Source organism: Mchenga conophoros, linkage group LG9 (genome assembly GCF_057382185.1).
Source record: "Mchenga conophoros isolate Kocher_MC1m ecotype Shallow Benthic linkage group LG9, M_conophoros_male_GT1.1, whole genome shotgun sequence".
Classification (NCBI taxonomy): Eukaryota; Metazoa; Chordata; class Actinopteri; order Cichliformes; family Cichlidae; genus Mchenga; species Mchenga conophoros.
Genome location: NC_140534.1, coordinates 31046110 through 31069350, shown reverse-complemented (window position 1 = coordinate 31069350; position 23241 = coordinate 31046110). Strand labels below are relative to the sequence as shown.

General features: G+C 43.7%; 1 protein-coding gene and 2 long non-coding RNA genes across 4 annotated transcripts; 2 read left to right on the top strand and 1 right to left on the bottom strand.

Moving 5' to 3' along the window:
* Positions 1-5140: 5140 nt before the first annotated feature.
* LOC146567561 (uncharacterized) lies at positions 5141-8157 on the bottom strand. 2 transcript variants are annotated; one of them, XR_014893948.1, is made up of 5 exons: positions 7971-8157; positions 7206-7271; positions 6700-6855; positions 6155-6247; positions 5141-5857 (listed from the first exon to the last, which is right to left on the bottom strand). It is a non-coding gene; the product is annotated as an uncharacterized LOC146567561 (long non-coding RNA). The 2 variants fall into 2 exon arrangements; XR_014893947.1 differs by lacking the exon at positions 7971-8157 and having other exon boundaries at positions 7206-7616.
* Positions 8158-8859: 702 nt separating this feature from the next.
* Positions 8860-11724, top strand: LOC146567560 (uncharacterized). Its single transcript, XM_085285857.1, has 2 exons — positions 8860-11282; positions 11395-11724. The coding sequence occupies exons 1-2, from the start codon at positions 9024-9026 to the stop codon at positions 11722-11724; spliced, it is 2589 nt and encodes an 862-aa protein (XP_085141983.1). The 5' UTR covers positions 8860-9023.
* Positions 11725-22161: 10437 nt separating this feature from the next.
* Positions 22162-22676, top strand: LOC146567559 (uncharacterized). The gene is made up of 2 exons (XR_014893774.1): positions 22162-22426; positions 22508-22676. It is a non-coding gene; the product is annotated as an uncharacterized LOC146567559 (long non-coding RNA).
* Positions 22677-23241: the final 565 nt, after the last annotated feature.

The following is a 23241-nucleotide window of genomic DNA, read 5'->3' as shown; positions in this document are numbered from 1 at the left end:
TCAGTTTCAGGGAGAGGGACAGCCCCCATTCAGGCAGCAGGACACCGAGCACCAGGAGGTAAACCCAATCCCAAATGGTGGAAACCATCAGGGCCCCTATCATCATGCTGTGGACAGTTTTGCTCCTGGACCTCAGTGGACCTTCCCCAACTCGCCCCAGACATTTGGCTGGTCGATGCCACCAGACAACGGCCAGTATGAATTTAACCCTGCTGCTGGTATGAATGTACATGAAGAATACTATATGCCTTTTGTATGAGAAACTGTAAATAAAATATTTACACCCATTCAAAACTGAACTTTCTCAGCCCCTCTCCCTCTTTATTTATAGAGTTTTTACATGTAAGTTGACATATCAGGCCCAATAAAGAGGGTACCACAGACACAAAGATATATCTCAATACAGATTAGGCCATTAAAGTTAAATAAATAAAATAAAAATAAAGGAAAAAGTGGGAAAAACACACAGAGAGAGAACAAAACAAAAGAAAAAGCAAAGAAAAAAAGAACAAACAAAAACAAACAAACAAACAAAAAAACACTCCCCCCAGAACCAGAACAAAAGAAAACCCCATGGTACTAAAGTTTAGTCTGTTGGAAGTGTTTTCAATGAACTGAAGTAAATAATAAAAGGCTGCCACATCTGTGAGAACTTATTAACATTTCCTCTGAGTCTGAATTTTATTTTCTCCATTTTTAAAAAGAACATAACATCTTCCAGCCAACGTGATCGGGCTGGAAGGTGATGAGCTTTCCAAGACAGCAAAATTCTACGTCGTGCCAGCAGTGAAGTGAACATAACATCCAGCTGTTTATGACTAAGGTTTACGGTTGCCTTTTCAGAAACACCAAACTAGTGGGCATGGTTGGAGTGTAACGCTCAAAACATGAGAGAGCACTTCAAAATAAAAAGTCCAGTATAACTTAAGTGTCGGGAAGGCAAAAAACAGGCGTTGCATCTGTTGCACAGGTCAGGAATGCTGGGGTATATTTTAGATAATCTAGATGTGTAATCTGTATACCGTCTTAAACTGAATAAGAGAGTCTTGCACATGAGGCTGAAGTATGAATTTTGTCAATTATTTTGTCCCAGTAACCTTCCCCAAACGTAAGACCCAGTTCCTTTTCCCAACTCAAAGTAATTATTTGGTTGAGTAATTGCTCGATGCCATAATTAAAGTATATACTTGTGATATTAGAGCCTTACTGTGAGGCTTCAACTGGAATAAGTCTTCCCACCAAGGCTTGAGAAGCTGACTTGGAAACTCTGGCAAGATAGAAGATGCACAGTGTCTTATTTGAAAGTAGCAGAACAAATGATACGAGGGCAAATCATACAAAGAACAAAGGTCACTAAAGCTGAGAAAAATGTTATCTTTAAAAAAGTCATAAAAACATTTGATACCTTTTCTTGCGTATATGCAAAAGGAGGAGTCCACCAGCGATGGGGGGAAAAGGTGGTTGTTGCAGATTAGGGTCAGAGCAGAAGCAGAGACTGAATTGAAGTGATGCTGGAATTGATACCATATTTTTAGAGAGCCAATTAGAAAGGGGTTGTCTGTAAACTGTAACAGGGAAACAGGAAGGGATGAAAATAATAGTGCCAAGAAGTGATACAGGAAGGTTTACCCTTCTTTGAAAAGACAACTTTACATAGGTCAGCAAAGGGTTAAATTTTGCTGCTTGCAAAGCTTTAAATGAACTGGTAATATGCACTTTAAAGCCTGAAGAAGCTAGTTGGAAATCAAAATCGGTTTGTCTAAGCTCTTGTGCAGCTGGGTTTATGGGAAAACATTCACAGAGAAAGAGCCAAAATGTAGAAGTATTTTCATTATAGAGGATAAATGAATTGTTGGATTTGTAACATATAATAATAAGTCACCTGCATATAAAGCAACCCTATGTTCCGTACCACCACGAATAACCCCTTGAAACAGAGGCGAGGTTCTGAGAGCCACAGAGAGAGGCTCTATTGCTAAAGTGAAAAGTAAAGGTGAGAGTAAAATACTCCGAAATCAGTGTTAGTACAAACAGATGCCAGTGGCGTAGTATATAAAAGATGAATCCAAGATATAAAATTGTTACCAAAACCAAATTTCCTCAAGACTGCAAAAAGATACCCCGATTCCACTCGATCGAATGCTTTTCCTTAAAGGCCGCATTTTAAGGCCGATTACGTCACAGCGTCGCGACGAAGGCTGTCCCAATTCAAAGGCTGCTCGAAATGCAGCCCTCAGATGCGTCCTTCATTTCCCTGAATTTTAAGGACATGGCGGTGTAGACTTCCTGGCCCAACATATCCCAGAATGCATAGCACGGCGGTGGGTGTGGATAATTTTGCCGAAAAAAGAAAAAAAGGCAGATGAGGGGCACCCGAAGAGTAAACTTTAAGTACTGAATATTATGTCACTTATTTATGTGCAAATGTTTAATAATGAAGAACATTAAAACATTACTGTTGGCCACACAAAGTTATGTGACATTAGTGACGTTTGTACTAACTTGGTTTTAACGCCTTTACTTTAAAATATACGCCGTTCAATAGCTGAGCTTAATCTTACAGAGAATGATCAAAGCTCACGTAGAAACAAACAAACGAACAAAAGATTTTCTCCTTCATTTCTGTCGAACAAAGCTGTATGAAATGTTTCCAGCTGTTAGTATCATGGTTGCTGGGCAACCTGGGCAGCGCAACGGAGGCTAGACCGTCCCATTTCACAAGGCTCGCACTTCCGGCCTTAGCGGTCTTTAAGTACGCGGCCCTTGTGGACCGTTAAGGCTGCGTACTTTAAGGCTGCAGACCCTGAATTGGGATACAGCCAATGACTCAATTGTTTATAAGGAAGTGAATCACTGGTGGGATTTGTGGCGTTTTACCACGAAGAGATTTTTGGGCAAGAGATAAGTGCGCAACATATTGACAGATATGGAGTCAGCAAGGAGGAGAGGAGTTGCCCCTAGTGGACCTCATCACAGCCACAGAAACCACCATACGAATTAACAAATTGTCACAGACACAAGCAGAGCAAATCAGGATGAAAGTTTCATCCACCCTCTCCAGTGCCAAAGTCTCTCCGTCTAACCTCACAATACAAGAAAAGAAGGCCATCGCTTCCCTGAGCAAAGACCACAACATCAATATATATTACCAGCTGACAAGGGAAGGTGCACTGTGGTCCTAAACACTACGGATTACCACACAAAGATCACTACTCTCCTCAATGACAACAATACCTATGAAGCCTGAAAGCGAGACCCCACAAGCAGCTACAAAAAGTTATAGCTTGCTTCAAGACATTGAAAAAGGACAAAACCATTGACCGCTTTACATATCACCACCTTTACCCAGGGGATGTCATACCCTGCATCTACGGACTTCCTCAAAGCAGGTGTCCCGCTCAGACCCATTGTCAGTAGCATAAACTCAGCTACTTACAACATTTCGAAACACCTTGCTACCATCCTAGCACCACTTGTGGGGAACACACACACATCACATCAATAACTCCACCGACAAGGTCCAGAAACTTACCCTGGAATCAGATGAAACCATGGTGTCCTTGTATGTAGTCTCTCTCTTCACTTGCATACCTACCACGGAAGCAGTGGAGACGTAGTGATAACCCATGTAAAACATGGCTGTGCTATGGGCTCCCCCGTGTCACCTATTACAGCCAACCTTTACATGGAAGAAGTGGAAAGAAAAGCGCTTCGCTCTTTTAAAGGGAGAGTACCCAGCCACTGGTACAGATATGTAGACGACACCTGGGTCAAAATCAAAACACAATAAGTTTAATCCTTCACTGTGCATGTAAGGACAAGAAAGACATTGTGGACAAAACAGGACACCCCCCATAATCTTTAGTTAAATGGTCTGATTGTTCAAATATGTATTTTCTTTGATTGTGGTAATATAATGTGTGCCCCAGTCTCCAAAAATGACATAGTGCAGGAAGCAAAAAAATGAAACGTTGACTTTAATTAAAATTATTTTGTCAACAGGTTCCACGAAATTGAATTATGTTAGTTTAAAGCAAAAATCTTTAGTTCATCTAATTTAAAAAAACTACTTAAGATTAACAAGACATATTTAAGACTAACTAAATCAAGTTATGTTGTATGAACATAGATGATATATTTACAGGTTAGATAGTTAAGATTAGTTACTTCAACACATTTCTTATTTGTGGCAGTAAAATGTTAAATTTAAGTTAGATTAATTCAAATATTATATTTTCAGCCACCTTGTGCTTTATTAATTAGTTTTACCTAAATCTATTTTGTCAACAGGTTCCACACAAATGAATTAAGTACATCCAACTTATTTTTTTAAATTTATTTTATTGCCAACACATTCAGTGAGCATTTGTGTAAACCCAGTCCAAAATAAAACACAACAGCTCATTAGGGTTAGTAATTAACAGTATGTAGACAGATGCAACATCAAGACTTTAAATTAAATGTCTGTATCTACCAGAAATAGAAGAAAAAAAAACGCATTGAAGATCACATAACACATTAATAAGATGACACTTGAGTTATGCACATGTGATGCTAGTAAGGTCTGTGAGTGTTTTTTTCTTTTAGTGTCTAAAATGGATAGCAAAGTTGCTATTTGCAATGATTGCTTAGGGTCAGTCCAGTAACACAATGCCAATGAAGTGCTTTCCTTTAACAATGCAAAGTGAAGTGTCCACCTCAACAGCCACAATTTTAAAAAAAATTATGCAACAACAACAACAACAACAACAACAACAATAATAATAATAATAATAATAATAAATAGTCCACTGATATTAGCAATCAAAGAAAATTACATCACCATCCCAAATAAAACTTTAACAAAACATGCCAACATTATGGTCTAACAATAAAACAGCTTGTCAGCGTTCAGTTTTTTTGCAACAGCACAGCAGTAACCACTTAACACTCGCCACTGTCAACATTTATTTTACCAGTGTTTGGGCAAAAAACTTCAGATGTAAACATTTTAACATGGAAACAATTGTTCGTCTTTAAAAGTCCACAAAATATACATTCATCCTGCATTCCCAACTTGGATGATTTGATATCCTCGTGTTGGTGTTGTTCCCAGACCATCGTGAAAATGTTGTTCCAGGTTCAACATTGCAAGTGACCAATCACATTGTTGTGACGTTATTCTTTTGCGCGCCAAGCCATTCGTGCATTTATGAAATTCCAATGTTGCAAGGACAATATCAATTCTGCTTACTGTTTATTAAAGGGTTACGGTTAGGGTTAGGGTCAGTTGATCGGCGGACAGAGGCGGTTTCACGCAGCTTAAGTACAGTTTTTTGTTTTACGCCGGTTTTTCCTGAAGTCGCAAAAGTATGACGTCACAACATTCTGATTGGTCACTTGCAATGTTGATCCTGGAACAACATTTAGTATGATGATCTGGGAACAACACCAACACGAGGATATCAGATCAACCTCCTAACTTACCCTTATTTTTAGTATGTATTGCAATTACCTTTACAATGCACACAATGTAACACAAACTGAATATGAACATATTTCCACCTCATAACAATATGCCTTGAACGCTAATATACACACCACCCTTCAACATTTCTGGTGCAGTATCATCTCTCAATTAAATCCTTTAAATCTCAATACTTTTGATTGTCTCTTAGCTTTCAGTCTTGAGGTTAACTGAGATTCAGTGCATATATCCCACCCATTAAGAGTGCACATGCAGAGGCCAGGTCTTCCAGGCCATGCAGGACACACTAGATGGTTATACCCACATCGGCTGGAGGAGTGCTGGCATCAGCTCTTTCGATGGTAAAGATAGCAAGGGTAATTTGTTCCAGCTCCCTCTGAACAGCTGTAGCTTAGACACAAAAACATAGAAAAATGGCATCCAGTTTTAAAAAATGAAAGAAAAAGGGCCAAAGCTACCCTTTAATGACGTAAACACAATATTAGGAACATGCACCCCAGTGTGCCACTATTTTAGACTACAGATTCAACGATAAATAGAAATAGTTTGGGTATACAAGAAGATTTCCCAAAACATTTAAACAGGTTCCATGCAAATTACAACAACAACAACATTACAACATGCAACAACATTAGTTATTCAAAATTTGGTTTAATACAGATAAAAAACTAAACTAAAATTACCAACCAATTATTCTTTGAAGAGGATGCTTGGGTCTTCATTCAGGTAAAAAGGTAGTGCCCTGAGGACACACTCCCTCCCCTTTTCAATGGTTTCCTTCTGTAGAGAGTGGCAGAGATACAGGAAGAGAAAACAGATATACTTTAGGATGACAGAAACTCACATTATACGCAAAATGAATGACATATCCACTGCACAGATAGACATGTACACAAGACCAACTAATCATCACATGGACATGAATAGTTAACCTGTTGGGCAGGGTTTCCACCACATTATATATGTCCATAATGGAGGTAAAGACAAACTAATACATCATCTTTTTTGCATTCAAAACATAACATAAAAACATTCACTTCTGGTTTAACCTAAATCAAGGGATCAGATTTTACATATGTTTAGGTAATTTAAATTTTCCAACGTTTTGAGTACCAAACTTTGTCTTGCTTAATATAAATGTAAGTGCACTGTGCAGCTACCATACACTAGCTGTTTAAATTTGAAAATGATCTTATTAGCCATAATATTTTGCTACCAACAGAATAATGCACCTGTGTGGCTGGGGCCAAAGTTTGTCTAATTTTCTTCCCTGCAACGCCTCCTTTTTTCTTGAAGACTTTTATGAGCTGGTCAGTGTATTGGTCAAGTTGTGTAAAAAGCCTTGGAACATGTGCAGCAGTAGTAATCCTCACATATTCTGCTTCCACCTGAAAATATGTCAACAAACACAACATACTGTACTGTAAATATACATACTATATGTACACATATACAAACTAAAACTAATGTAGTAAGACCTCATTAAAGCAATAATTTTAACACAAACATTTACACAAAATGCTAATGGAGCCATTACAGCTTTTATTGTTATTTATCAAGTTCCAAAAAATATTGATCACAGCTGATCTGAAAAGAATTTCATGCCTCAGGCCCTTGAACTGCAACCTTTACCATGGTTCAGATGTGGAGAAGAAATAACAGGGGCATGGGATGGGTCACAAAAGAAAACTTAACTTATAAAACAGTTTTGTTTTTAAAAGTATAACAGTTCACATACCACATACAAGCTCAGCAATACCACATACACCACATCAGTATAGGAGGGAGCAGGTAAAGGCAGGATCTGAGATTTATAAAGTAAAACAAGAAATTCATTACTTAATTTCAAGAAGCAAATTATTGTTTGAATTACAACTAAATAAAATACTACTCAGAAGAAAAGCAAGAGATTGACACTGCCATGTGCTAACTTTCTATAGAAGCAATTATCACCAGGTCTGTCGACCTCCATTGTCTGTCCACTCATATGTCTTGAATAATTTTATTAAAAAAATTAAGTGTGTACTTTCACAAACTGTAATTTATAACTACATTGATATGTATAACTCCGCTAGGAAACATGCTGTATTTACAGACCATTTTTACATAATACAGATTACTGATAGAGCAGAGCAATGGTGTCACAGTGGCTTTCGCCCTTCACTTTTTGGATTTTAAATGTCACTTTATGCTATCCTTGCTATCCTATTCGATATTTCCGACTCTCGGATTACAGAAAAGGAATCCCAAGAAAGCAAATGGAAAAATAACCCCTTGAAAGAATAACCCCATGAACCCCTGTAGCTAATCCCTTAATAAAACAAAAAACAATAAAAATGTTTCTTACACAGTCCACAAAATAAGCATGTCCAGGACCCAGTAAAACTAATGTAAAACAAGCACACGCAAACGATATAACATGTCTTGTAAGACAAACGTAAAATATAACCATGCTGGACATATAGATACTACACAACATAGTCAAAGAAAAAAGTGGTCTTACCTCTCAAAGAAACAGCAGCTTGGCGCCAAAACAGCCTTTTTCAGTTAAATTTGAAGTCTTGCGCATGAGCAGGCACAAGCCGTGAAACCTTCTTGTTCTGCGCGGTTTCATTACAACTGTTTTTGCATTACTGCCACCTTGTGGATATACAAGGTATATCGATCCTAATTGACTTAACTTAAATGTTATGCGATCAAGTAACACAGTATTATGTACATTGAATAATAGACACAATTACGTAGACTTGATTAGAAAAACATATGTTAACTTAACAAAAACATATATTTTAAGTAAAATGAAAATAAATAATTAATATACACTGAACAATCCACCTCATTCATTTTTTTGAGTGTAGTTATTCCTCCGTTACACCACAAGAGCGAGTATCCCCTAAAATGAGCAGCTCTAGCGGGAGTAAATAAGCCCAGCCACTACCCATAAGGCAGTGCGCCTATAAGAGTTGTGTGAGACTGCAAAAGTGTGTAACGTTGTGCTATGTCCATGTATATATTTGAGAGTAAGCAGATACAAGATGGTAAATAACTTAAAATGTATCTACAGATCAGTCCACGGGGTTGCAGAGAATGTGGGAAAGTTGTGTCATTAGTGTATAAGTTATTGGTAGCAATGTGAATTAGCCGTGACGCTAACGATTAGCAGCTAGATCTAATTCATTAGTTTGTGCGGAAACCTCGTGGCACTTTTGTGGATTTATACCTGTACCGGGCTGTAATCACAGCAGATATAGACTGGTGGATCACACTATCTTTTGTTTGTGTTTATTTCATTGTTACACTGTAAGAAATATTAGTGATTTGAGTTTAAAGACTACCCATAAGGCAGTGCGCCTATAAGAGTTGTGTGAGACTGCAAAAGTGTGTAACGTTGTGCTATGTCCATGTATATATTTGCAGATGCAGTAAAGGCGAACTCACAAAGCCACACTGGTTTCAATTCATTTTAATCCAAGTGTGCAACAAAATTTGGTGGCAGCGGTGGGATCAGCGGTGCTACTGAGAAGCAGTGTGAGATTACAGAATCGTCACACACATTATGGAGTTGGAGCAACTGCAAGACCAGCTAAGTGAGAGCTTGCTGCAGTTAAGGTCAGACCAACTACAAGAAGTGTGTTTACAAGCTAAAATCTCAATTGGGAAACAGACAAAGAAGCACACGCTGATCAGAACAATAAGTGAAGCAGTTGAAACAATTATTGAAGTGGAGGAAGAGGAAGTAGCACACACATTCCTGGACAGATTAATTAAAACTGTTAAAGAACTAAAGGAAAGAGATGACCCTGCACAGGAACGTGAAGAGAGTATCGGTAGGGATGCAGTTGCATTGGCCAGTCTACAAGAACAATATGCAGCATTGCGACTAAGTTTTCAAACCTCAACAAGAAGGTTAGAGGAAGAAATGCCAAGACTGACAGACAGAATGGCCTCCCAAGAAACTGCACAGTTACCTACTCATCCATCACCGTTACCTGCTTCACCAGCAACACAGCCCCCTGAAGTGACTATACGCAGGGAATTTGGAATCAGTGGCCAAATTGGGGAACGGGGTCAGAAAGACAAACTGTCATACTCCAACCTGATTCATCAAATCAAAATGAGACTTAAAAAGAATCACAGCGAAGCTGAAATTATTGAAGCTGTTGTTAGGGCCATAAGCCCAGGCCTAAGTCTCCGTGATATGTTAGAGATTAAAACAGACCTCACCCTCATGCAGCTTCGTACCATACTGAGGGGACACTACAAGGAGGATAGCTCTACTGACCTCTATCATCGTCTGATAAATATCACTCAAGGAAGTAATGAGTCCCCACAGAACTTTCTATTTAGGGCAATCGAGCTGAAAGAAAGAATCCTAGCATCATCAAGGGAGCCAGGAACAGATGAACAATACAGTGTCGAACTGATTCAGAAAAAGTTTCTGCGAGCCGTTGGCACAGGTCTGATTAGCGACAATGTGAAATACCAGATCAAACCCTACCTGGATGATCCAGCAGTCACTGACGATGTGCTGATTGCAAAGACAAATGAAGCGGCCAGCCTTGAGTGGGAGAGGCAACAAAAATTCAGAAAGACCACCCGAGAAATGAAAGTAAGAGAGATAAAAGCAGAGGCACAGTCAGTGCAGGAGGCAGCGGTTGGTGCAGTGGGTGGGCAAGACCAGCCATTCTCCACCTCGACAAAAGGTAAAGCTGCTAAAGCACCAGCAACAGTGACACGCAAGGAAACTGAGCTGTTTGATATCATCAATCAACTAAAAGGGGAAATAGCTGAAATAAAAGGAGTTATTTGTGAGTCGCGCCGACCTTCTCCCTCACACCGCCCAAGTCTCAAACGTGGCTGCAGGGATTGTCAGGACAGCAATAGAGGAGAAAACTGCGACCACTGCTTCAAATGTGGACAAAGTGGGCATTTGTCAAGGGGATGCCACACCCGGAGAAAACTTCCAGACAGGGCAGAGCAGATTGGTATGTCAGCTAGCACGGTGAACCCACGCCCGTCACCCTCTTTTCAGCTACTAAACCAAGGTGAGCAACAACAAGATGTTCACAAACTCTTAACGGACAGTATAAAACATTTGGAGACAAAAGTAGCAGCCGCCACACAAGATAAGAGGAATGAAGTGGTCTCCGTCAGCCTCCTCTCCCCAAAGCGAAGAGCCCAGCTCCTCAATCTTATTGGGAAGACGCACGTGATCACCTGCCTGCTTGAGGGAGTAAAAACCACAGCGTTGTGGGACACAGGATCACAGGTTTGTCTCATAAATGAAAAATGGAGACAACAGAACATCCCACACCTCAAAGTTAGGAGTTTAACTGAAATCATTGGGCCTGGTATATTAGATGGAAGGGCAGTAAACCAGACACTTATCCCATTTTCCGGGTGCGTTGAAATCAAATTCAGGTTGCCTACAGAAGAGGCTGCGCAGTTAGAGCTTCTTGTGCCAGTACTAGTAGTAGCTCAGGAAGATGGGGTGGCGGAGGAGCCAATAATTGGCTTCAACATGATTGAATACATGCTAGAGAGGGGAATAGAGCCACCTCGTGCTGTAACAGAAGCTGTTAGCACAGCATTCTCCATTGACTGTAAGAAAGCTGAGGTCTTTATAAAGGTGATGAAGAGTGGAGACGATGGGCTAGGTGAGGGCAGAGTGAAAACTGGGAGAGAATTAATGAGTATCCCACCTGGTCAGACAAGAGTGGTCAAGTGTAGTGTGAGAGCAGGCCCACTCCCAGCAGGATGTCCTGTTCGAGCCCAGCCCCTACCCTCAGATGCCAGAGGGATTGGAGGTGCAAGAGTGCGTTGCCCATTTACAGCAAGGCAGCTGGTCCCGTATTAGCTTCCCAGTCACTAATACCAAAGCTTATGAGATCATACTGCCTCCGAGAACTGTTTTGGGACAAACTCAGAGGGTCCGAACTATTTACCCAGCTAACACAGTGGCAGTGGAAATAGAACAGTTGGGAACAACAAGACCTACTGTACAAGCAACAGCTGCACCTCCAGCTAGCCAAATTGGGGAACAGGAAAACAGAACAAGAAGCAACAGTGAAGGTGTATGGGACCCCCCAGTTCCCCTCGACCATCTCTCTCCGGCACAGCAGCTGAAGATCAGGCAGCTATTAAGGGAGGAGAGTAATGCCTTTGCTCGTGATGAACAGGATGTTGGCAATATCCCCTCACTGCAGCTTAAGCAGCGACCCCACACCTGTTCGCCGAACATATACATCAGTGCCTAAGCCACTTCATAAAGAAGTAAAAGAATATCTGGAAAACTTGCTGAATAGAGGGTGGATAAAGAAATCAAAATCCTCCTACTCCACCCCCATCGTATGTGTGTGAAAAAAAGATGGCAGCCTCCGCTTGTGCTGTGACTATAGGGAGCTAAATATGAAGTCAATCCCTGACCGCCATCCCATACCACGCATACAGGATATGCTCAACACATTGAAAGGAAGCTCCTGGTTCTCGGCCTTAGACCAAGGGAAGACTTATCACCAGGGCTTCCTGGAAGAGTCAAGTTGCCCTCTCACAGCATTCATCACACCCTGGGGATTGTATGAATGGGTAAGAATCCCTTTTGGGCTGTCGTCTGCACCGGCAGAGTTTCAGAGGTCGATGGAAGAATGCCTTGCAGGGCTGCGGGACGACACATGTCTGCCTTACTTGGATGACAACCTTGTTCATTCAAAAACATTTGAGGACCACTTAAATGATCTAAAGCAGGTCCTGCAGCGTTATCAGAGCCATGGAGTGAAATTAACACCCAGGAAATGTGAACTGTTCAAAAATCAGGTGAGATTCCTGGGGAGGTTGGTAACTCAAGATGGTCACACCATGGACCCCGCTGACATTGCGCCTGTCCAAGCCTTAAAACAAAGGAACCCCACCACCATTGGGGAAGTGAGGAAGCTGTTGGGATTCATCTCATACTATCGCAACTATATTCCTAACTTTTCGTGCATTGCAAAGCCACTCTATGACCTGCTCTCCTCAGAAAAGCCAGGGGAAGGGAGAGACAGGAAGTCAAAACACAACAAAAAGACAAAGAATCAAGGGGGTCAGCTACCATCCTCTCACCCAGTGGCATGGTCAGCTGAGCATCATCAGGTGGTCTGTCAGCTCGTCAACTTCCTCATTCAGCCCCCCGTTTTAGGTTATCCTGACTTCGAGCAACCATTCATCTTACACTGTGATGCATCACAGGAGGGACTTGGAGCTGTGCTTTACCAAAGACAAAATGGGAAGCTAGTGGTTATTGCATATGGGTCTAGGACCCTTACTGCCCCAGAGAAGAACTACCACCTCCATTCAGGGAAGCTGGAATTTCTTGCCCTGAAGTGGGCCATATGTGAGAGGTTTAGAGATTATCTCTACTATCCACCACCCTTTATTGTCTACACTGACAATAACCCCCTCACATATGTGCTGACAAAGGCAAAACTGAATGCAACCACACACAGATGGGTGGCTGAACTCGCTGACTTCCAGTTCTCCATCAAGTATCGACCTGGTAGAGCTAACAGGGATGCAGATGGTCTCTCACGAATGCCCTTGGATATGGAACACTACATACAAACGTGTACAGAAGCAGTGACACCTGAGGTCCTAAACAGCGTGACTCAGGCTCTGGCTGTTCAGCTGCAGGGAAGTGAACCCTGGCTCTGCCCGTTAAACATCTCAACTGTGGTAGCAGAGCAAAGTGAGGAGGTAGGGATGTCAGGTCTGGAAATCCCTAAGGCAAACTTAAGAGATGCACAAAAAGAGGATCCTGTGATCGGGGAAGTCCTGAAGTATGTCATCTCTAATCGGTGGCCAAAAGGCAGAAAACAGGCAGGCAACAAGGAGATCGCTGCCCTGGCAAGGGAAAAACAGAAACTGCACCTTGATAAGGATGGTTTACTGTACAGGAAAACACTCAGCCGAACACAGCTACTCCTGCCTAAGAAGTTCCATTCGCTCATTTATAAAGAACTACATGAAGTCATGGGTCACTTGGGGGTGGAGAGAGTTTTGGCCCTCATTCGGGATCGCTTTTACTGGCCTCACATGCAGAAGGACGTGGAGCACTACATAACACAGGTGTGTAGCTGTCTAAAAAACAAGCGTCCCCACAAGCCCACCAGAGCCCCACTGATCAATATCACTACAACGTACCCGTTTGAGCTGGTCTCCATTGATTTTCTACATTTGGAGAAATGTAAGGGAGGGTATGAGTATATCCTCGTGGTCATGGACCACTTTACACGATTTGCTCAGGCTTATCCCTGCAGAGATAAAAGTGCCAAAACAGCGGCAGAAAAAATATTTGGAGACTTGTTGTGTTGAAGTTTGGTTTTCCCACACGGCTCCATCATGACCAGGGAAGAGAGTTCGAAAACAAACTCTTTGCCAAGCTGGAGGGATACAGTGGAGTCAAGGGATCCAGAACCACACCATACCACTCCCAAGGAAATGGTCAGGTAGAAAGGTTCAATAAGACACTGTTGGCCATGCTTCGGAACCTTCCAGAGGGAGCAAAAGCAGACTGGAAGGCATCCCTGACAAAGGTGGTCCATGCGTACAACTGTACGCGCAGTGAGGCTACTGGATATGCACCTTATTTCCTCTTGTTTGGGAGAAACCTCAGACTCCCCATTGATATGATTTTTGCTCTCACAGCTAATGACCAAAGCCCTTCTCATCAAGACTATGCTGAGAAGTGGAAGATTCGCATGCAGGACGCTTACAAACTGGCCTCAGCGACAGCCTGTAAGGAGAGTCGACGGGGGAAAGTGCTCTATGACAGAAAAACACATGGCGCAGAGCTGTACCCAGGGTGCAGAGTACTGGTCCGGAATTTTGGTGAGAAGGGAGGACCAGGGAAACTGAGATCCTTCTGGGAGGACCAGGTGTTTCAGGTGACACAAAGGAAACATAAGGGGAGCCCTGTTAGATTTGTATTGTTGATTGTCATTTATGCTTAGAAATATTTACTTATATATGCTTAGAGTTTTGTAATTAGTTGTAGATTGGTAGAGGTTTTGATCCTTGATAGTCTGCAAACTTTGTGTGTATTAGACAGCACTTTGGGAGCATGAGAGGTCATACCGTGTCTTATTGTTTTATGGTAGGATTAACGTAATTGCGTCTGTTCTAGTCTAAGTGCTCTTTGTTTAGATGAACTGCAGGACTTCCTCACCGTGTTATCTAGGATGAACCATCTAGGGTGAGGGGGAGGCTACCCTCTTCCTGACCAAGGATGTTTGACCCTTTGATCAGCAGTCCACACACACACACACACACACACACACACACACACACACACACACACACACACACACACACACAGGCAAGGTACTCTTTGTGTGTATGTAGACGTCATATGTTAATGAACTTATGCATATTCATGTAACCTCAATAAAAGAACAGTGGTACGGGAGAACGGACGAGAGCAACTGGGGTCAAGCGAAGGAACGGTGCCTGTCCGGTTCTCTCCCGTGCACGAGAAACATGAAGAAGCTTGCCTACTTGTGTCTTGCTTTGCAGTGTAATTATATTGTCTTCAACGTTCCAGCGGATGGGTTCAAGCTACAAACCTATCATTAATTGGTCCTTCGAGAGCCGGAGCCCTGGAATCGCATTCACCGAGGGGAGGAGGGACACGCTGAAAGACTGACGTCAGCCAGGAAGTTCCTGTGGATTCGCGGTCTATCTTTCTCCTCGATGAATGGCGATCGGCGGGATTCGAAGCTGATATTACACGCTAAGCAACGCCAAGTAAGTTTGAAGAGGCCGACTCTATAACCGTGTCGTTGTGCAGTCTCCGCCATTTTGTGAGGCGTTGAGAAGTTCGCTGCTTTGTGGAGCGATAACTGGGTTTGTGTCCCGAAAAAGAGGTTTTGGTTAAATCGCCCAAGGGTCCCAAGCGTCCGGTGAGTGTCCGGTTTTGAAATCGCCCTGGGTGTGTGTCCCGAGCGTCCCTTCATTGGGTTTTGTCGCGCGAGTGGGTGAGCGTCCCACAACTGGGTCAGGGTCCCGAGCGGTCCGGTGTGAGTCCGGAGTAGGCCTATTTTGTGTTGTTGTCATTGTTGTCGTCGTCGTCGTTTTTGTTGTTGTTGTTGTGTGAGTGTGTGCGGAGCAGAACACGTGGTCTGTGACACCGACTGTTGTTGTTATCATGGGTTTCTAAGCAACCAAGAGTGAGTTGGAGGGAGACAGACGTTTGTGCTGGACTTTGCTCCTGGCAGCTGACACAAAATGTTAACTCTTTAGCTTGCCCTGATCGACAACAGCCTGTGTGCCAGACCATAGACGTAATTGAGGTGGATAGTTGTTAAAAGTAATCTACATTAAGCTTGTGGTTGCTTAAATTCAGTACAATGACATGTGAGGTGAAGTGATATAGGTAAATATTTAAACTAATGAAGTGCATAGAGGCACTTGACCTGTGTGAAAGACTGTCGTCTTGTTATGAGCCATTGTTGAGATATGGAGCACACCTGTGAAAACAACTAATATGCTGAACCCTGTATGAAACATCTAAAAGTACATGATGGAGAAGCTGTATTGAATATGAAAGTGTAAGACTTTGCCGCTGTGGGCAGAGCATGCAACTACTGTGTGATGTTGCGTTGCAGTTTTTTTTCTGAGCTGATGAGCAAGCTACACATTATCAGATCAAGAGCTGTCTGGGAACTACTCAAAGAGGGGGAAACAGAGAGTGTGCAGCGTTCCCGTGAGCAGTTTTCCTGCACCTTGACTCGTGTGTGTGTGTAGCATCAGCATCATGTTTTTGTTTATTTGTTTTGTTGGGTTAAAAATAATTTAATAAACTGGTGATTATATTTATGGATCACCATGGTATCATCGGCCATGTGATTTATTTATGCAAATGAAAAAGAGGAAGAATTTATATTGTAGATGAAAAATAAATCATAGGGAAAAGGTTTTGTGTTGATCAGCCAAAAACAACCACGATTTTATTTTTTGCTTTTAAGAAAGGATTGTTCACAAAAACAGAGAGAGAGATGTGTGTTGATTAAGCAGCGATGATAATAATGAAAATGTCTTAGTTTGTCACTTTCAGGTGAAAAGCAGACCTGAATCAATTTTCCACATGCAGCAGTCGGAAGAAAGTTATATTTCAACATCATTGGAAACATGCAGGCCAAGTTTCTGGCTGACTTATTTACAGCGCCATGTGTCTCTCAACCTCACAAGCAAGCAAGCTCTCACCCCTCCCTGAAGACAAGGAATGCAGCTCCAAAGCAATAACATGATAAAGAGACAGCAGCAAGTCCTGAGCAAAGAGTCCCAGCAAAGCAGCAGCAATGTGGACAAACAGCATCAGAGAAGAAGAGCAAACCCATCATCCTGACTGATCGGATGGATGGCACTGTGTTTACAACAGGCTGTGACTTCACTGTGCATGTGAAGAAAACGTTTGAGGAGAACTGAACAGTTGGAGTTTGACATTTGCCACCTGTGGAGTAAAATGGCAAGAAGAGACAGTGGAATACAGGACAAAGCTGAAGGAGAACTGCCGGCTGCTGGACTGTTGAAGTGGGAGAGGACAACAGAGTGAGAGGACAACAGAGTGAGAAGACTAGGTGAGAACACATAGGAATTATTTAATGTGGGAAATCAAAATTTGGGTTAGCAAACCTGGGAAAAACAAAACTGACTGCTTAAGTTGGAAAATTGTGAAGGAGTCTGAAACACTGCAAAAATAGAAACATATACAAAATCACACACACAAGCACAACATGCATTAACCCTACTAACACAAACACAAGAGAGCTTATGAAGATTAGACAACATCTTAAGCGTGTGAGTCTGTTTATCATCTTGTCCAAGTCACCTCATGTGATGCAAAAACCAGTGGACTCATAGCACATTAGTTAAGAAGTGATCAAATAATAGCAGAGAAATGTGTAGGAAAGGCAGAGAACATGCTCTGTTGGATATGCAGCTCCACAGACATGCATTAAACCTGCCTAATAACAAACACACATGCAATGAAAATTAGCTTGTTATCTTTCATCAGTGCTAAAATAGTGTCAATTTAGCAGACACTTGTTATCAAATGCTGAATTTATCCAATGCAAAAAATTGACTCTCTAGGTTGCAGGACAACAATTTAAACTTTTGTGGGAAAAAAGATTCTGGTTTGACCAACTAGTGATCAGATAATAAATTTAGTGTTAATATAGTAAATTGGGAGAAGCTTCCTGCTTGATTGATGCAGCACAAGTTTACTACTAAATTTACTGTATGAGGGAAATTCTCTTTTAGTGATAACATTTTGAACATGCATTTCTGTTGTCCTGTCAACTTAGTGGGTTAATAGCCGATATGCAAATTATTTGATTGGTTTTTAGATTAATGAAAGGTGACTGAATTCTAGCACGAGTGAATGGGATGTGTTGGAGTTTGTTAGAGTGGAGACTCTAAAACACTGAGTTTCCTGTTTTGATGTGCGAGTGAATCCTGTATTTAGATACACAACTCTGAATACGTCAGAACAAACTTCTTTTGTGAAGTGCATGACAGCATGTCACATGTTTTATGATGAAGGGAAAAAGGAAAAATTGAATAAAATAGATCTGTGGCCTAAATGAGTGAAGAGCACAGACCTGGTGATTAAACTCATAGTTATGTGGTGTGGTGTGTTGTGCAGCTGATGGTTGGTTTGGAGTGAATCTAGCTGATGATTCTTCTCCTGTTGTGAAGTTGATGAGGAGTTTGTGTCATGACTTAACAAGGCCTTTTTATTTTGATACTTTCACAGTGCACTGAAAGTTTGGTTTGATAATCTCTGTTATTTTTTATTTTTCATTTTTGAACAAGCACTGATTTTTGCTTGTGAATTTCTTTTCTTTGAGCAGATCTGCAAGTCGGGAATTAAAAGCGTTACACGTCGTCAAGACAATTGTTGCAAGTGAGTTTCTCCACATTTAAAATGGGCTCAGGAGAAAGCCACTTATTTGGGACAATTAGGAAATGAGAGTCCCCCCCAAAAAGGATTCAACGAGGAAATCCAGTCTAAATTATTTTTCTTTTTGAAATAACGTCGTTTTGCTGAGCGTGGAAACGAATGCGATGATAATTTCCACAATTAGCAAAAGAAGGAACCACTGAGTGAATGAGTAAGAATTTTAAAATAACTGACTGACTGAACATGATTGTGTGAAGTTAACCCCCACCTGACAAAGGTGCAGATGAACCCATGTGTTTCCTTTTACAGGAGCAGAAAGATGACAGCAACACTCGAGGTTGCATGATGATTTAACCTTTTAAATGCCATTTTCTGTGTCTGTGCATTTATCAGGTGTGTTATTCATAGGCTTGTGTTGCTCACAGAGATAACTGTGACAAAGTATGCATACGCCTGCGCAAGCGCTAATATTTGCATTTTCTTTTCTTCATGTGAATTGATGATGCGATTTATACCAGGACAACTGGTTGATGTTTTTTCCTACTACAGGATTTCTGGGTTTATGTGTGAGGAAAACTGTGTTTACAGGTTATGAGTGGTGATGCTGTTGCATTGTGTTGATGGGAAAATGTGAAGGTTACTTTGATAATGTGAATAACATGTGTGAAATTTCCTGTGTTGAGAACTGGTGTTACTTCTTTCCACAGCTATAGATGGCTAACTTTATGGTCTTTTTATGGCACCTCTGGAACCTGTCGACCTGCGTCTGACCACCAATGGTCACTGTGTTGCTAATGTTTGTTTTTCTATGACTGCGTGTAGAGGATTCGGCAGAAGCGGACAAGTGACATGAGAAGAACAAATAAGAGATACAGTGTTTCTGGGATAGTTTGATATGGGCTCATTAGCTGGCCACTTTTGAGCCCATGGTAATATATAAGTGGAGTGACTTTGCTTAAGAGCAGTCAACGATTACATTAATGTTGCCTGAGTACATGGGATGATCCATGTCTGAGGCGACTTATGAAAATAATTGTAGTTTACTGATTTGAGAAAACCTGCACATGACACTTGTCTTGCTGATGTTGAATGCTTATTGTTCTTATGATACAATTGTTTACAGGTATGAAGGTTGATTTTACTTCCAGATTTTGCTTTCCAGGCCATGATGGTGTGTATGCAGGCTCCTGGGAGAGCCAGGTGTTAAGCATACTTAATATGCAAAACACACTAACATTTTTATTGCAGGGTTATAGGTCCAGGGTGGTGCTGCTCCAGGGGAGGAGATGCCCTGATGTTGCCTGGGATATGATCTGGCTAATCTTTTTCTTTAAGACAGGAATCCAGGTTTGGTGTGTTGGCGCATGAGTGTGTCCATGCGTCAAGAGGTGGGGTCCAAGGAGTAACATTAAGCAATGTTTACTATTATTGTTGCAGTGATTTGTGTGATTAGCCGTTTTATTTACAAATATTAAACCTATGCAAGTGGTGCACCCATGTTCAGATGAGGCTTTGATGGCCTATAAGTGAAGTTCACTGAACTAAAGAATGTGGTTTGATGATTGTTGACATGCTCTCCAAATAGTTTGTCTTCCTAGCAAGGAAATACAGGTGCAGCAGTAATCTCCTGAGAAATCTTCAGAGGCCCAGTGAGAAGCGCATAGCTGACAGGACCAGGCAGTGGTTAAGGTCAAAGGTCAAGCTGGTTGGGGCCCATCATGAGATCAGACCTTGGAGCCACAGCAAGGACCATTTTAACTGCCTGCAAAATAGCGAGAGACCCTCCTGGATTTATCAGAGCCACTGCAAGAGGTCGAGGTCCCAGGAAACCCCGGCACCCTCAAGACAGCACAATAGAGAAATCTCACACTTGGTTGTTTCAGTGGTGAGGGGGGAGTGCTGATTGAGCCCCCGTAGGGTAAGCTCACACTTCAACCTCCAGCCTCTGATCAACTCTAGGGCAACCAAGTGCGAGGCGTGACGGACCTGTGTGCGACCAGGACCCTCTTGGTTACCTTGACTACGACGCTCATCCTTATAGGACCCCAGCTGGTGCCGGAAACAGCTGAACCAGGAGGAAGGCAGAGGAGATGGACACATGACAACTCTCACCTAAGAGAGACAGATCCAGCAGGCCCAAAATCAGGACTATGCATGACGAGAAGGAGTGCCTGAGAGGATCGTCCACAGGATGGGAGCTGAGGCCAGGAGAGAGGCTTCAGGAGGATCAGAGATCATCTTCAGCACAGCAGACATCACACAGAGAGCTGTGCTACTGAGCTTCCAGGAGATCAAGAGGAGACTTCCCACAGCAAGATGTTAAATAAAATGAAACATTCAATATTGACGCTGAGAAAGACAATTAAGGTGTACGACGTGCTCTGCCTTAAATCTTCAGCAGCGTTGGGATATGAAAACTCGAGGGATGAGGGGAGCGTGCCAAGCTCCATCGACAGCGCAGAAGGAGTTCGAGGATGACGTCATGATTCTGTGAAAAGCTGTCACGGACCCGGCTCTGGGGACTCGGGGTCCGTGGGCAGTGGGGACTGTGACTATTATTGTTATTGTTGTTATTATTATTATTATTATTTGGTGTGCCAGCTGGGGGGCCAGCGCCGCTGCTGGAGGAGCTCAACGAGCCGGAGCTGGAGCTCGGCGAGCGGGAGTCGCAGGAGGAGCTCGCGCTGCCCGAGCAGGAGCTCAGCGAGCGGGAGCCGCAGGTGGAGCTCGCGCTGCCCGAGCAGGAGCTCAGCGAGCGGGAGCTGCAGGTGGAGCTCGCGCTGCCCGAGCAGGAGCTCAGTGAGCGGGGGGAGCCCGCGTCGCCAGCTGTGGAGCTCAGCGAGCCGGAGGTGCTCAGCGAGCCGGAGGTGCTCAGCGAGCCGGAGATGCTCAGCGAGCCGGAGGTGCTCAGCGAGCTAATGCTGGAGGAGCTCGGCATGCCGAAGGAGCACAGTGAGCCGGGGGAGCCCAGCGAGCTAATGCCGGAGGAGCACTGTGAGCTGGAGCAGCTCAGCGAGCCACCCACTGAGAAGCCCGCACCGCTGCTGGCGGACCTCAACGAGCCGGAGGGACCGGCGTTGCCAGCAGAGGAGCTCAGCGAGCCTGGTGAGCCCGCGCTGCCACCGGAGGAGCTCGGAGGTCCGGAGGGATCCGCTGAGCCAGAGCTGGAGGTCGGCGTGCTGGAGGGGCCGCCACGTCCAGCAGCCCGGCCGCCACGTCCAGCAGCCCGGCCGCCACGTCCTGCAGCCCGGCCGCCACGTCCAGCAGCCCGGCCGCCACGTCCTGCAGCCCGGCCGGTACATCGAGAATCATGGGTTGTGCTGAGGCGGGAGCTACAATGCCGCCGCCACCGGACCCGTGGCCGCCCGCCGGAACTGCAACGCCGTCGCCACCGGATCCGTGGCAGGCCGCCTGAAGCGTTCTGCTCCCACCACGGGGTTGGAGGTAGGCCGCCCGAACGGTTTTCCCACCACTGCCTGACCCATAGCGGGTTTTGCCTGCTTGCGGTCCACTGGGTCGGCCGCAAGAACTGTTGCTGCCACCATGGCAGTGGTTGGACTTTTGAACTGGGGTTTTCCGGCCCTCCGTCCTGTTTCCCCCCCGCCGCCCGCCCTGGGGTGGTTGGGTTGTGGTTTCTGTTGTGTTTTGGGTCGTCGGGAGCCGACCCTTAGAGGGGGGGTACTGTCACGGACCCGGCTCTGGGGACTCGGGGTCCGTGGGCAGTGGGGACTGTGACTATTATTGTTATTGTTGTTATTATTATTATTATTATTATTTGGTGTGTTGTCTGCACTGCCCCTATGCACATCTGTATGTAGGCAGGTATGTGTGTGTGTGTGTTTTGCCTTTCTGCTGTGGCCAAGTTACAGGCACCTTCAGCCCTGGGGGCGTGGTCTAACTTGAGGGCTGGCCACACCCGAAGTCCTGGCCGCACACCTGCTCCTCATCTGGGCTCGTCGGGGGAGCTATTTAGATGAGCGATGGAGCTTCCACCGACGCTGGATTATTGCGTTTGACTACACGTCAGTCTTCAAACAAGTCAAGTGTGAGTGTATGCCTACTGGGATAAGTGTTAACGGCTGCCTCTATTGTTTTCCCCTCAGGAGGAGTGTGGGACGAGAAGGAGCAGTGAGCACGGGGAGTGCAGGGACACTGGGGCAGAGAGCACTACACGGGGACTTTTGGGAAGAAGACACTACACGGGAGTCTGGGAAACTGGGGATTTATTGTTGTTTACTTCACCACCTTGTAAATAAACACTGTTGCACTGAAGAGTCCGGCGTTTGGGTCCTATTTCCCCATCTCCCCACGGTCTGCCAGCCAGACCGTGACAAAAGCACAGGAACCAGAAGCTATGGTGGTGATAACAGCAGTTTCCTATGAACATCACCTAACGCTGTGCCACTGTACTGTGCATACGATGACACTCTGAAGGCTGCTGGGATCATAACAGCAGTAAGATGACGGAACCCAGCACCCTTTCCACAGAGAGCTTTTTCTGCCGAGCGTGGACAATTAAGGAGTCATAAATATCCCCCTCACAAGACGAAGGTCTGAAGTCAGGTGATGGGGGCTGGTAAGAGGCCATAAAACTAGAGTGCTGAGAAGTCTGCAGCTTGGAAATAGCTGAGACCCATGTTGACGAACAACAAAACCAACTGGTATGTTTGAATGTCTATTCTACATACATTTGGACTCTGGTCCTATGGACAGTGATGGAAACAACTGGAAGAGACATTCATGACGCCCTGCAGAACTCAAACCACTCTGCAGAGAGACATGTGATGTGCACACCCGGAGGAAGCACCACCAAGCTGAGATGTTTTTGGAAATGTTA

Excerpts from the sequence above, each read along its gene's own strand:
- LOC146567560 (XM_085285857.1), top strand. The coding sequence starts at position 9,024 with ATGGAGTTGGAGCAACTGCAAGACCAGCTAAGTGAGAGCTTGCTGCAG. Across the intron at positions 11,283-11,394 it reads GAGGGATTGGAGGTGCAAGA|AGGGTCCGAACTATTTACCC; the intron begins GTGCGTTGCCCA and ends GGACAAACTCAG.